Source organism: Simochromis diagramma, unplaced genomic scaffold, assembly GCF_900408965.1.
Source record: "Simochromis diagramma unplaced genomic scaffold, fSimDia1.1 OVJJ01000618.1, whole genome shotgun sequence".
Lineage (NCBI taxonomy): Eukaryota > Metazoa > Chordata > Actinopteri > Cichliformes > Cichlidae > Simochromis > Simochromis diagramma.
Genome location: NW_024387423.1, coordinates 4,245,042 through 4,260,395, shown reverse-complemented (window position 1 = coordinate 4,260,395; position 15,354 = coordinate 4,245,042). Strand labels below are relative to the sequence as shown.

The window sequence follows — 15,354 nt, the reverse complement described above, 5'->3', positions numbered from 1 at the left end:
AGCAGTGCGAGGTTGAGTGCTGGAGGCTGGAAACACAAAGTTCTTTGTGATGTGTAAAGTGCGAGCTGTGAGGCCGTTCTCTTTCAAACTCTTTCAGCTACTGTAACTACACCAAGAAAGAGGCAACGAGGAGGCCGATTCCCAGGACTGTACTGTAAATGGGTCAGAGTTAGACTTGCCAAACCACATTCAGTGCATCATAAAAACTTGGAGCCTAACTCTACCAATGTGTTCTGGACAGGGGAACTCTGGTTGCTGGCATGCCAAGACAACATCAACTAGTGCAGCTGCTCTCAGTGCTGATCTCCAACCGCGGAGTCCCGCACAGACGATCCCTTGGACTACCTCGCAGACGATTAGATAAAAGTGACAGACTCAGACCTGCTGATAGAGACATGCTCTTAGCGACTGTAAAACATAATGTTGATGCTCTAACATGCAATTTTGCTGTAATTCATTTAATGAAAATACAATACACACCGCAGTCTGTCACAGCGGTTGACTTTTTAATAGCAGGATGGGCCTGACCCGTTTTGCCCTGGGCTAGAATGGAGGCAGACTAATTTCCTTCATATTTATGCTATAATAATAGCAGTGAAATGACTTCACCATGATCACACACACTAACTGCTGCCAGCTAACTGTCTCTCATCGTCTTGAGAGAGTTGGATCCAAAATTATGGTCAAGTGTGGGTATCTGAGGCCTCTTTCTTACCTTTTTTTCAGCTGGCAGTGGCGAGGACGACTTGGATAATGTGTACTGGTCTTGTGATGAAGAAATGAAGCCCGAGTCGTGGGAGGAGATGCTAGGAAGCCGAGCTGGGGTCTGCTGGGGTAGCGTGGAGCTGCGGTATCGATGGCGAGGGTGATGGTGGTGGAAGAGGTGGTGTGAGGAAGAGGAGGAAGAAGAGGAGGAAGGAGAATGAGAGTGAGAGCCACTGGATCCCCTGGAGTCACTACTGTTAACGCTGTTCAGACTACTGTGAAAGGGGAAGGAGCAAGCGATGAGGGTAAAGAGAATCAAGTGCACCCAAAGGCAGATTGGGTTGAAGGAGGGGGGATGATTGGGTAAGGAGGAGATAAAAGGAGTAGACATAAAGGCAAAGGTTTGGGGGTGGGGGAGTGGAAAAGACATGGTGGGAAACAATTAAAACACCACACCAAGATGCAGCAGGCAGTGAATTAGGCCAATCCCCTCAAAAACAACAACACAAACCAACTCAAGGCGACTGAAATCATAAATGGCAATAATTGCAGGCAGGATCTGTGCAAGCTTTTTGAAAATATTCACAGGAAAAAAATCATGAAAAACAAAAACAGCATAAACAGTGGGTCTTAATTACTCCATGACTTCTAAATTAAAAGATCTGTCCTACTATAAATGCACCGTGAAGCAAATTATGACAATAAAACAACTATATGCAAATCAAATCTATAACCAGCTCAAGCTGCTAGTGCTGTACTATGATGCAGCATCTGATAAAATGTGTATGCATTAACCAAGTCGCCAAAATCTCAGATGAAAATGATATATTTGCAAAAGCCTTAAGAAACAGGAGGAAAAGCAGCAATTTTTGTTTTTGGCCTCAAAGTCTTGCATTGTTACCATATAGCAGTCAATCATAATCTAACATGTAATTTAAAGTTTTGGTCCAATCATCACACCCACAACCCTGAAATAGATTTTAGCACATTAAAAAAAAAAGACGTAAAGCAATACACAACCCAGGCATTAGACTTATTTCCTTAAACCAGAACAGCTCTGGAAAACGAATCATTGGAAGATAAACAAAAGCAGTGAGGACAGAGTAAAGAAGACAAGATCTGAACAGCTAAAAATCATTAGCTGCTTCCTTTTGTCAATTCTCCTTCATCTTTCTTGACACTTTTCACCAAGTACAGTTATACCAAAACATATCTTTAGCATATCTTCTGCAAAGTATTGCAGATAATTTTGGCCACTAGGTGGCAGACAAAGTTTATGCAAAGCCAGTAAATCATTTACTCCTACTTTAAAATCTCTTTAAATTGATATCAGCTGTCTTCCAAGCAGATTCACAAGCACTGATATGGTTAAAATGACAGTTTTGCATATTTTAGTAGATCTTGCAAAGTATATGCGGGACACTGTTATAAAACTGTGGAATTCTAACTTGACGAAACACTGTAACGCAGTTCCATTTCTCTCATCGCTTTAGGGAAACTGGTGACAAAAACGGCATAATTAAATTTTACTTTAATTTAATTTTAAGTAAAGTGAATTTCAAAAGTTTTTATGGGTGTAGATTCATGTGTGCTTATAAAACTATGCCCCTCTTTCACTTATTTGAGCCTACCTGCACATGCTAGACTTCCTGGACATGGTGGTGCTGGGGGATGAGGGCGGAGTTTGATATGACCAACCATAGTCTGAGCCCTTCAAGTCCAAGATCACCTGAAATGAACAAAATTATTAGCTGTTTTTTTTTTCCCCCAGAGTTGAGAAAAAAAGGTAGTAAACAGAATTTTTTAAAAAAAAAAAAAAAAGCACAAAAATATGACGCACATAATGAGTACTTTATCTTTTTAATGTTTTTCCTCACCTGTTCACTCGCAGGGGGAAGCTTGTGTGGGTCTGAGGTCAAGGCTTTGAGGTCCTCAGAGATGGTCTGGAGATGGGTAACCTCTCCCAACATAGAAATCTCCTCATCCTACAAGGACAGGACATGTAGACAAGATGATTACGCCTAATCAGGTTACACACCAGTAAAAAGAGTCATTAACTTTCAGTGTTTAAAGTAAAAAAAAAAAAAGCTTACAGTTCAGTGTGTTAAAGAAAAAGAGAGTTAAACGTTTTCTATCCAGTGTGTGGGATGTAAAAAGCACAGAGCCTGTGGAGTTAATACATTTTTCTGTTGCTCTCTCTGAGTGGTTACCCAAGGCCCATTTCTCTTTCCTCTCCCCCGCTGCACTCACCACTATAGGCCGCAGCATGGCTACAAAACAGCAAAATCTCTGTCTCTCCTCTATAAGAGCCTTCCTCAGGGCCTGCTTCTCCGTCTCTTCCAGCAGAATGTATTTGTCACTGACATCCTGCATGGCGCTGTCCAGCTGTGGCTGGATATCACCACGACCTTTGAGGGGAAGAAAAAAGAAAAACAGGGGAGAAAGAAGAATCTACGTCAATAGAGGAATATAAAAATGAGATCAGATATGTGATCAAATTGACAGGTTAAGTATGAAAACAATACTTTTCACCTTTGTAATTCCTTCACAGCACAGATATTAAACAGAATAGTTACCCTAGTGTGAGACGCATGAATAATCACTACTTCTCTTTGGTGTTAGCTTGGTACTAGCAACTTGTACAGCTCTGCATGTTGTTTATTGAGGTGAACATTGCTGTTGTAAAAGCTACTGTTTGAATTTCTTAACTACTCCACACTGCTCCTTGTAAAGAGCCACTCTTGTCCCTGGAGCTTCCCATCTTTTGCTCAGAAGTGGAAAAACAAGTTATCAACCTTAGGCTAAGCTTTCGCACGTCTTGGAGAGCTTCCCATATGTTATGATAAGATAAGATAAGAAGAGTCCGGGGTATTGACACAACCATCTGGTCCTTGTGCTGCGTTTTAATATGCATGTATAAATCCAGGAATGTCTGAGGACTTTTGCAGTTCCAAAGGTTATAGTGTCATTCAGCACTTTCTGATTCTGTGTTTAGAAATTGCATTTAGGTGTATGATTTTAAGAGAGGATACCCTGAAGTCAAATCAAATCCTCCTGAATTCCCTGAGGCTGCAGGAAAGCTGACGACTACCCGACACTGTGCTTCAAAGGCACTACAATTACACTTACACGCAAACGTATATACACACACGCACAGAGTTTTAACTTTGATAATCAAGGTTAAGCATACACTTGCAAACTGAACAAGGTCTGTGGTCTCTTTCTACTCTTGTGTCTGGGCAAAGATCTTTTGTTGACGTTTCATGTGAGGCCCTTTATCATGCAAATAGATACCAGAGGAAACACAGAGATGGAGTTACGCAGGTAAATCATCCTCATCTCAAATGTAAAACACACTGTAAGCATGCGCATGTCATCCTGAGGACAAACAAGCTTGTTCCTCGTGGACGTGTCCATGTGTGGTCTATGCATGTTTAACAAGATAAAGCAGCAGGAAGATACATTTTTATAATTAACAGTGACTTGCAGAACACACACAAATACCAGCACATGAACACTATAAATCTAAATATCACGGGGCAGTCTGGGTCTGTAATGACTGCGTACAAAAAACAAGAGACGAGACAAAAGAAGCTTCAATGTGAAGGGAATCCATTTACCAAGTTTAGCGGGTGAGTTTGACACTGGACTCTGAGGAATGTGAGCTGTGTGTGTCTTTATGGCAGCTAAAAAGTAAATTGACTGTAAAAGCTGGACTGGAAAGTCCAGATTGAAGTATACATTTTCAGTTTCATATAGATCCAAATGCAACTTCTGAGGCAACCCAGGGTACAATTATAACATGCAAGGGTTTGTGGAGAGCTGGCTATGTGAGCAAACTTTAGAGGGCTAAGACAGACCTCACTCATTAGTCTGGTTTCCATTGCAGGACTGAACTCATTATAGGGAAAATCGTATCCCTCCTTTAAGGCAAAAGACCAGGAGGGATGCAATCAGTGCCGTGTGTCTGTCACTTAGGTATAAGATGCAAAAACTACAAAACCAAATTTCATGAATTGTAGTGGAGTGATGGAGCGCAGGCACAGGAAGACCCCCTTACAGCCTGGTATGAATCCAAACAGCTATTTGAAAACAATGTCGAGCTCTCTTAAATAAAAGTTTGAGTTATTATGATGTTTTATGTAAAATCGTGCATCTGTAAGGTTGTAAGTACTGGCAATATTTGAATCTAAAAAATGTAAACTCTAATGGGAAAAATTCCTTTACATGCCATGATCGCAAAAGATGCTCTGAGCGAATGTACGCTCTCTTATTAATACTCATTTATATGCAGTATGTCAGACAAAGTTAAAAAATGTTCTTATCATATTGTATCAATGTTTTCCTTCACTCGGTTTTGGGACTAAGTCCACGCTAGGTCTCAGTTGGCCTCGGCGTAGAAGAATAGCATTTCAACCCCCAAAGCCTGTGGTGTCTCCTCAGCATGCAGGAAAATGAAGGCGCACGCTGAATTCTGGTTTTCTTTACTTTAAGCATTGGCAGACGGTTTTCTCAATATAACCGATGTGGTTTTGGAAAGACGCTACTGTAAGTTGACGTACTTTGTCTGAAACAGATGGAAAGCCAAATATTTTCTTTGTTGCTGTTTTTTAGAGCTCGTGAGTAGCTCGAGTAGTGCTTCTAATTCTGCTTCTGTTAACGGTCGAGGCTCTTAAAAAGCAGCTGATCCCTTTACTCGCTCGATTACATGAACAGTGTAAAAGTTGCAATGTACTAATTGGTTTATGAGTTTAGCCTCTTTAAAGTCAAGTATGAGGGAAACATGCTTATTTACTGACTAAACACCCAAACAGGTACTTGTTAATAACCTGCTTATAATATTCAACCAGAGGCCATATCTGTTACTTAACAACATCAGAGACTCAATAAAGATACTACAATTGACATAAATGACCTAAACACTCACACACAGGGACTCAAGTGTATGGACACAACACCGGAGCATACGGCCATGAAATGACAGTTGTGGTAAGAAGAAGGGTTTGTCTGCATTCCTAGTCTCTGAGCAGCTATGTGGATGACAAGGTTTTGATAGCTACCTTCTATTTCCCTTCAACTGCAGAAGGTATAATAAAGATCTGTGGTCACTGACCGCACATTACAATCTACTTCACCACCATTTTTAATGTTCAATCATTGGTGCTGTAAGAGAAAAGGAGAGACGGTCAAATAATGTGACTGTACAGAATTCATAGGATATATGAACAAATAGCAATAGTAGCATTAGGTACACTGGTTATGTTTAAGTGCTTATTAATGCAAAAATCTATTCAGCCAATCACATGGCAGCAACTCAATGCGTTTAAGCATGAGGACATGGTTAAGATGACTTGCTGAAGTTCAAACGGAGCATCAGATTGGAGAAGTAAAGTGATTTAAGTGACTCTGACATGACATGATTGTTGGTGCCTGAAAGGCTGGTCTAGGTATTTCAGAAACAGAATTTGGGGTAAACAATATAAACGTGGATCCATCTTGCCTAATATCAGCGGTTTAGACTGGTGGTGGTATAATGGTTAATGGTGTGGCACACTTTGGGCCTTTTTGTACAAACTGAGCATGAAACTGACTGTTCTTGCCGACCATGTCGATCCCTTTATGACCACAGTGTACCCATCTTCTGATGGCTGCTTCCAGCAGAGCACCTTAGGATTGTGGTGAAATGGGATGTTCTCATCATGGATGTGCAACCAACAAATGTGTGTGATGTTATCAAGTATGAACGCCATGAGGAATCAGAGGAATTGGCCAGTGTTCCTTTTATTAGCAAGGCTAGGTTGTGCAAATGACTGCAGAGAGCTTTTTTAGGTTAAAAGTAAACCTAAATCATCCTAAAGATTCAAGAATTCAGCTTTTTTTTCTTTTCAGTTGCTTTGAGTTGTTTGAATCAGGTGGTTGAAGTAGCCCCCATTCGATTCACATGTAGATACATGTGCACACCCAAATGAGATTAACTGCTTCAGCTTTCACGAGGGCAATGATTACATTAGGTTGCAGTCACAGGCTGTTTCTTAGAACGGCCAGGGTCCCAGGTCAGAAAAACACCCTCACAAGACACATATCAAACATCAGATATCGACTGACCAACACAAGCAGACAGATGGTGTCTTACATCTGATAGCAAATGGAGCAATCTTCTTTCAGTGCAGCATATTAGAATCTACTAACCTACTGCTTTGCATTTTATTTAAATATCTGTTTGTGCTGCTATGAGTCAGGTTTAAAGAAGCAAAGCTAGTTACGATTGTCTTTGCTCACATCAGTGTGGAAGTCTCCAAAATGCCTAAATAGAAGATGTCTATATACAAATAGCAATCAATTTGGAATTAGTGTGAAATATTAAAGGGTGGTTAGATTCAGCTGTTTATAAAAAACATCACTTTGGCTGTTTCTGTAGTTATGCTATGACAAACGACAAGTTAAACCGCCTATAAATGTGGTTAAAGTTAAGGTGATTATCAACACAGGCCCTCAAATCAGGAACTACAGACCATGAATATATAAACAAATAAAGAGAAGGTAAATGAAGCATCTACATAAAATGGGAATCCTGGTTTCTCCACCTCTGAGGAAAAAACAACAACAACATGCCAATATGTTGTGGCAACCATCGAGTGTAAACAAGAGTAGCCTCACCTGTAGAAAAAAAAAAATGAGCATGCAAATAACTGGAAGCATTTACACACATTAAAATTTGCAAACAAAGATCCATGGTACCTATTTCACAAGACAACCAAGATGCTCGGTTAAGCACAATGGCGTGAGCAACAGTGTGGACAGTGTGTCTATTCTATAAGCTGACTTACCGAAATTATCAGCTGCAGTGCAGCGTAAGGTGAGGGATGGTATCAGAACCACATGGGGACAAGGAAAGGAAAAAGATCCAAGTCAAGTGAAGGAGCGCCAGCGCTAAACACTAATCATCACATGATTTTGGAGCATTGTGTGTGCGAATGGACCCTGTAGCATTTTAGGAACCTGAGAAAAAACTAAAACCGTACTTCAAGGTGCTTCAATATGTTGTTTCCACTCAGAAATAGATTACATATACAGTAAGTTTTTATGTATATTTGAGTGAGGAATTATTGACTGGCCATGTCTTTGTTTCTTATGTTTAAGCGAACTTGAAGTCCTTTTAAAACATTATTTTGCTGGATATGTTTCACAGATTCAAATGTATATTCCTGAGTTAAATCTAGTGCTGAGCTGAGACTTTTTTTTGGCTTAAGTGTTTTGTACGAGTTATCCACTGATTTAAAAACGAACCCGCAATATCCCTAAAGATACTGAAGGGATATCGGACCAACTCCTTTTTTGTGTATCGAATTTTTTTTCTAGGTAGATGAATGTGTATGAAGAACCTGAGCCAAGAAAACGGCAGAGGGAAACGAGCCCTACCCTCCGAGGGAGTGTTTACCAAGTAAGGTAATGTTTAGCCTCAGTGGAGCTGCACAACTAAATCAGTGGGGACAAACGTCTACACACATCGCTCGTGTCTAATGAAAAACTCACATATATAGTTTGAGCATTTTCCTATTACAAGAAGATTTGTCAGCTTAAGACACGTAAAAGTTTGTCTTACATTTAAAATAATCAGGTTTTTAATTTAGTCCTGAATGTAAATTTACAGTAGATGGTTCTCTTAAATATTGTAAATATTGTAGTGGAGCCAAATATGTCTTGTCTGTTTTTCCTTCTACCCTCATGTGTCTTTATTTTTAATTGTTTTTTTAAACAAAGAAGACCCCCCCCCTTTTTTTTAGCGTGAATTAGTTTATGTTGTGTCATGTGTAATCCATTTACTGTTACCAGCATTTAGCAGGTAAAATTATTGCAAAAGTTAATTAAAAAGTACCTTTTTTTGCTTTCTTTTGAAGTTTCAGCGTGTCCGATGACTTCTTCTTAATTTCCTGCCGAGCTCTTTTGTACTCTGGTTCACATGGACAAGATTAATAAGGTCAACTAACAGTTTTAAAGTACAGTTTTCCACAAACGTATTATGTGAGATGGGAAGAAAAAAATGGAAAAAAAAAAAGACAAAATAATTATGTATTTAAAGCTTTGCTAACATCTAATACAGTATGAATAGAGCTAACAGATTACCAATACTGCTTTTCCCCACAATGATTGGAAGTTTTTTTTGTTCATCCCACCTTTTGCATGGTCCTTGTCCAAAGTGTTGACTCCTCTTTTCCACTCCTCCATCTGTTCTTGTAGAGGGTTGATCAGACCCTCAAGGAAGCCCCTGTAAAAACAGCACATACCTCACCCCTGATCTAAGGTCAACCCGATCAGTTAACCACATTTCACCATATACAGCAAGTATTTGGACAGGGACCTTTTTAGTCTTCAGGGTGTGTGCTTCAGCAGATTCAATTTGAAACTGAATTGTACAGAGTTTGAGATTTAACTGGAGTAGTTTTAGATTAATATAGAAATAACTGTGTGAAAGATACAGCAATTTGAACACATAGCGCAAGGTTATACCTGCCCTCCAATTAAAACTTCAGACAGACTGTCAGACTTAAAACTCATTTGTTTAGTTTTCCTTTCTGTTTATATGGTATATGATTTTGTGTCAATCATTGACAGGCAGAGAGAGAAAAACACTGAGAAAAAAGTACAGTTATATCTGTCAATCATTACAGACGTATCTGTGAGTGTGAGAGGTGGACAGCTGCAGTCTTAGTGCATGCAACTAAAATTAGACTATTCCCACTTGCAGACATTTCTACAAAGTCCCTGTGTGTGAGTTTGTGTGTGTGTGTGTGCATGCATTTGGGGGGTTGCTGACCCCAGCCCCCTTGTGTACAACTACTACTATGGAGCTCCAAGTGGAATCTCCCCTGAAATGCCAGCTGAAATTAGAGAGCCCCTTGTCTGTGTAGTGTGTGTTTGTGTGCGTGTGTAGGTACAGAAGAGAGACCTGGTGTGTACGTCTTTGCAGAGACATTATAGATGCACATACTGCCAGACGAATAGTCTCTTTCCCAGCATTCCCCGACACGGCAATTTCACCCACACACACGAAATGTCAAAACATGGGGGGCACGGTGTGGAAACAACTGAATTACAAACCGTTTTATTAGAGCTGCACAGCATGGAGGGCAGCGTGGGTCATTAACTGTGAGTTAATAATATAGGAACTAGTGCAAGAGGAAAAAACAGAAAAAACAATCTACCTTTGCAAGTTTTGAATCTAATCTCAAAGCAGCAATTGAGAGTGGCTCACACAATTGAATAGCACTAGGGTTAAAAATAAGTAAGGAAGGGTGAAGCAGCACAGTAATATACAGTACTATAATGTTCCTTACGTGGAGAACTGTTTGAGTTTAGCCTCTATGCTGCGATGTCTCATACACATCCTGGTCAATGCTGATCCAATGTCTCTTGTGCCACCTGAAAGACAGCAAAGAAGAAGAAAAAAAAACAAAACACGTTATTTTGTTAATAAATCATGCTAATTGTGAAAAATGTTCCTGCCAGTGAACAAACCTGAGACATTTACCTACTGATACTAATGCACAACTCCATGAGCAGTGTTCTAACCCCCTCTTCCTCCCACCAGTTTAATTTTGCGAGAGCTGACAAATGAGTGGGACTGAAGCAAGAAAATGAAGAAAGGGAATGATGTTTGCTGATATTTGAATTCTTATTAGTACAAAACATTTTTTTCCAAGTTTAGACTTAGTCACACTAATGCCTGTGAAACAGAAAAAAAAAAATCCATCAGTGTCTTATTCCCGTTAGCCAACAAGACTGTTTTTGATATTAACCATCTCACACGAACTGCCATCCAAAAGTTATATTTGCAATAATTTGCTTGAGATTGAGTCATATTATAATTATATCAGAGCTGCAGCTGGACCATTTAGCAGGACCTCCAATTATATGAGTAACAGCAGAAAACGTTTAGCACAGAACAAAAACAAAAAAAAGGAAAAATGCAGTCATGGGTCTTTAAAACAGATAAATTCTAATGTCCTAATTATTGTGAAAAGATGCAAATGAACTCCACTGACTGCAGCTCACTGGCCTTCCTGACCTACTCTCTATCTACACTTCCCCATAAAACTGTCAACACTGAGCTACCAAATGCACATACTGTGTGTATATATATATATATATATATATATATATATATATATATATATATATATATTTTTATACACATGTATTCAGGGGTAAATGTGCTCGCGGCTAATATAAGATTCCTTTAGGGCTGTCCACCAGAAGTCTTCAGGCTGGACAGCTAAGCAGGCCCCTGACGCTGATTGACAGAGCTATTGTCTGGCTGCTCGGTATGACTAGCCGCTTTCTCCGTGGGACTACTGCGAGTATGTCTATGTCGGTGTGTGCGTGACAGAGGGAAGTAGAGGGCAGAAAGATCCTGTATGAAATCGAGCAAAGATATCGTGATACTGTCTATGTGAGCACGGGTTTTGTGTGCGAGACTGTGATAATCTGATGTGAAGTGTGAATCCTCTCCAACAGAGCAAGCCATTCTGCTGTCAGCGCGGCCCTTACCGCGTGCAGAGACGCACGCAGAGCTGTCACTCACTCACACATTTACAGAATTGTCTTTGACTCTTAAACCCTGCACAAAACACGAGCTCTCCGACACTAACACAAAATAGCAAGAAAGAAATCCTACAGCTATAATCTGATAAAGACAGTTTGGAAATTTTACCAAGTGCATTTCAGGCTTGTCAGCATCTTGTGCTATCTGGTGTGAAGTGTGTACCTCAGATTAAGCCAGGGTGCTAAAATGCTGGGCCCAAAATTCTTCTCCTGTGGAATTACTGATTAATTTAGTGTCTAAATTCAATTATTAATAATGCTGAACAATAAAGCAGCACGAAAAGTGTGTGAATCAGCAGCTTAAAGGAGTGTGGGATGGTATCAGCACTATCAGCAAAGTTCTTTTGCTCACTAAGCAACAAATGTTTTTGTAAGTGCACTAGAGTGACAAAACATCTCAGTTGCCACCATCACACGTGTGGTTTGTGGGGGGTTTGAAGCCACAGCCAGACAATCTGCCTTTTGTCACATTCTTCTACAAAGACGTGTTTTCACGCCGTTATGTTTTAGACTGCAGAAAGCTGGACAGAAATACTACGTCATTATTATTAGGCTACTCTGGATTGTAAATCATCATCTAACCTTTCGACTTAACTCACTGTCCCACTGAACTCAGTCCTAACCAAATTTTACCCTCTTTCCATTCATTTATTCATCCTCTTTTTCCATGTGCTTGTTATTGCAGAGGGTGTGACTTTTACGTGCCATGAAAGACCTTTTTGTCATCTAATATCATAATGCTCATTCATTCCTGCGTCGACTTGTTTAGTCATCATATCTATCAATCTGCCCAGCGCTCCCTTACTATGTGTGCTTGTTATTCTAGAGGGTGTGGCTGATAGATGCCACCGTTCCACAGAGAGGCCACAGCCAAAAACTGGGTGGTTAGTTTCTCATTATCAAAAGGTACCTTTGTGTAGTTGCAGCCCATTCTGACGAATGAAGAGTTTGGTTTCAGTTGATTAGTCCTTTGCCACAACCTCACCCACTGTTATTGGATTCAATGAGGCAAATAAGACAACCAAAATCAGCTCATGTCTCGCAACTAAAGATGAACAGACCGCTGCCGTTAGAGCCTGATATTAACTACTGGTATCAGCATTTATGATTAAAAGGTAAAGAAGAGACGGGATAAACATCCTTCAACCGGGCTATGAGTGTTGATGTTGCATAGTTTGTCAGCCAGAAGGCATTCTACGACTTGCTGGCGACGCCACAAGAACAACAAGTCGGGCAGAGCCTCAATGAGTAATCCTCAACTTGGTGTGACACTAAAACAATTATTTTATTATTTTAAACAGCGTTGTCATATTATCTTAGTAAGGGCACAGTAAAAACTGCACATAACAAAATTAAAACGTTAAAATCTGAAATAAACAAAATAATATTTTTAAATCACCAACCATTGGTATCAGTAAGGTATTGGTTTTAAAAATCCTATATTGGTCGGAGTAGTTGTAATCATGCCAAAAGCATGAGGTTAACCCCAAAAATCTGCAATACTAGGGGAGAAACTTCTCTTCCTACCACTATCACAGCAGGCAGCCAGTCAGTGTGGCCCCTGCCTTGCCTCCTAGTTACCAAGGAAACTGTACACAATATGCATCTGTATTATCGGCGCCTACAACAATTTGATTTGGTGCCCCAGTAGAATAATAGGGGTTTCTAACATATGACACATATGCACATTAGCATTAATCACTCATGCATTACATACACAGAGAAGTGTCAGGCTGATTTTCCCTGCGTGCTCTCAGGATAAAATGGCTGCTTACACACTACATATAGTCTGCTCTTTCTAGCAATGATTGACCCCTGGATAGAAATAGCTGCATTGGCAGCTCCAGTTGTCTGCGACAGACGCACACAAAAAAAACAAACTTCAACTGCGTCAATACCAGGCCATACCACTTCTGTGTGTCTCTGTGTGTGTGTGTGTGTATAGTGGCATAGCTGGCTGTCAGTAGAAATAGCTGCTCTCTGACAAGCTTGTTTTCAGAGGCTTGTAATTATCCCTGCACCACCAACTTAACCAGTCAGAGAAACTATAGGCTTCATTCTTTGGTGAGAAAAAAGGAGCAAATTTAGCCGCAGAATGTTTCAGTATATTATTTCACAATATTTTGGTTGTGCATGGTTTGGTTAGCCATTTAAAAAAAAACAAACTTCCCAATCAACAAAAGAAACCAAACAGTATGGAGCGAATGAAACATCTTCATGCTGCACTTTATTAAAAGAGTTCTTGGTGTTGATTAATTTAAAAACCTCAATGAGTAATTTTCTTATTTTAAGAATCTCAACGTTTTGTCTGATGGTTTCTGATATTTCAGCTTTCGTGTGAGCCAGCCCGCAGAGAGTCTGCGAGGACATTTGTGACAGTTTTCTCTCCGAGTGAGAGAGAGATAGTGTGGCAATTAGATGCCGAGTTGCCAAGTCTGTGTCTGTCCTCAACCCCCTTCCAGACTGTTCCTTGGAATGTCACACTGTGCTGACACAGGGAGAGTGTGTGCATGTGTGTTTTTGCACTTTGTCAGACTGCATTAGAAAGACAAGACTTCAAAGCGCTGGAGCACTCAAGGGTTCGTGTCTAAATGGACTGGAAACATACTGTAAAAGACACCCATCAGTTTAAAGTGTTTTTAGTTGTTATAGCATCGTGGAGTGAGCGTCGACTATTTGTTTTTGATTGGCTAATCTTTGAATAAACCGACCTGTTAGATAAACCTACTAGGCAACTGTCTGAAAGGCAGCGGGCTGTGTAAAGACGGAGGGCAAACATTCCTCTTTCTCTGTAGTTATACAACAAACTCTCAGGTTGCTCGTGGATTATGAAACAATCTGATGCAATCTGAAATCATCGATCGCCAAGGTATCAATAATGCAGGAACCAAGATGATACTGAATGCTTCTCGGCTATAAGCCTGCAGTTTGCACCTGCAGAATAATACAGTACATACTAAATATAAACTTATATGGTAAGCATTAGGTTTCTAGTTTATAATGACAACATACAGGCACACAGGGAATGCCATCTCGAGATTCTAACTAGCCCTTTTAGCCCTGTGTCAGACTGGGGACCGGCCCAGGTTGTACCCCTGGTATCTAGGATAGGCTCAGCACACCTGCAACCTTGAACGGGATAAGCAAAGGAAAACGAATGGATGTTAAGCATGTGTTTAAAACATGTGTGCGGTGGATAAACGGTGTATATAATAGTTACAATAACTACAACATACAAAATAATAATAATAATAATAGTCCTATTTTTAAACTTATACCAGCTTTTCTTTAGACATGATGAGAAAATTATGAGGGAGGAAGAGAAATGGAGGGGGTGAGGGAAAAGTCAATGAAGTAAATGTTTAAAAAAAGCCTCTATTTATTCATTTAAAACATGAGGGATAAAAAAAGAGCGGTGAACCAAAAAAGGAAAGGGGAAAGTGAGGAAGGAGAGAGCATGTAGTACTGACATGTGGATGAGAGAGGTTGGTTAGCTAAAACCAACTCTGTGCATGGGCACCAGATGGCTGCTGTTAACTACGGGGCAGTGGTTACGCTGATAAGAGACTGGAGACTGTACAGCTGGTCACACACACACACACACACACACACACACACACACACACACACACACACACACACACACACACACACACTTCCAGCTGGACAGAGGTAGGGTGATCTGTTCACGAGGCAATTAAAGAACCGGAGAATAAACATCCACACCGAGTCACCTAAATCTCACATAGCTGGTGTTTTTTACACCACAAAATGAGTGATGTCATTTATTTCAGAATCATTATGGAACACCAGCTTATTCACAAGTTTATACAACACTACTGACACTAACCTATATTTATACGTTTCATTCGTGACTTTTTAAACTGCTCTGACAACCTTAATTTAAAGTAGGCCACATTTACAGGGGACATTTAGTCAAATCACCATTTTCTACTCATTTACGATAGCAGAAACAGAACTACCATGTTCTCATTACCATAGAGAACAACTCATTTTAGTATTTACCTAAAGAGGAAAACAGTGTCA

General features: G+C 40.1%; 1 protein-coding gene across 5 annotated transcripts in view; it reads right to left on the bottom strand.

Moving 5' to 3' along the window:
• LOC120722289 (protein MTSS 1-like) overlaps window positions 1–15,354 on the bottom strand; it is a 46,828-nt gene that overhangs the window by 5,648 nt on the left and 25,826 nt on the right. For 3 of the 5 annotated variants that reach the window (XM_040013219.1, XM_040013225.1, XM_040013223.1), the window contains exons 4-11: window positions 10,041–10,125; window positions 8,880–8,971; window positions 8,582–8,656; window positions 7,533–7,544; window positions 2,956–3,113; window positions 2,583–2,690; window positions 2,337–2,434; window positions 716–980 (exon numbers count right to left, since the gene is read on the bottom strand). In XM_040013219.1, coding sequence (XP_039869153.1) covers window positions 716–980; window positions 2,337–2,434; window positions 2,583–2,690; window positions 2,956–3,113; window positions 7,533–7,544; window positions 8,582–8,656; window positions 8,880–8,971; window positions 10,041–10,125 — 893 coding nt within the window. The remainder of the gene's footprint in view (window positions 1–715; window positions 981–2,336; window positions 2,435–2,582; window positions 2,691–2,955; window positions 3,114–7,532; window positions 7,545–8,581; window positions 8,657–8,879; window positions 8,972–10,040; window positions 10,126–15,354) is intronic. The other 2 variants (XM_040013224.1, XM_040013220.1) reach the window with 2 other exon arrangements.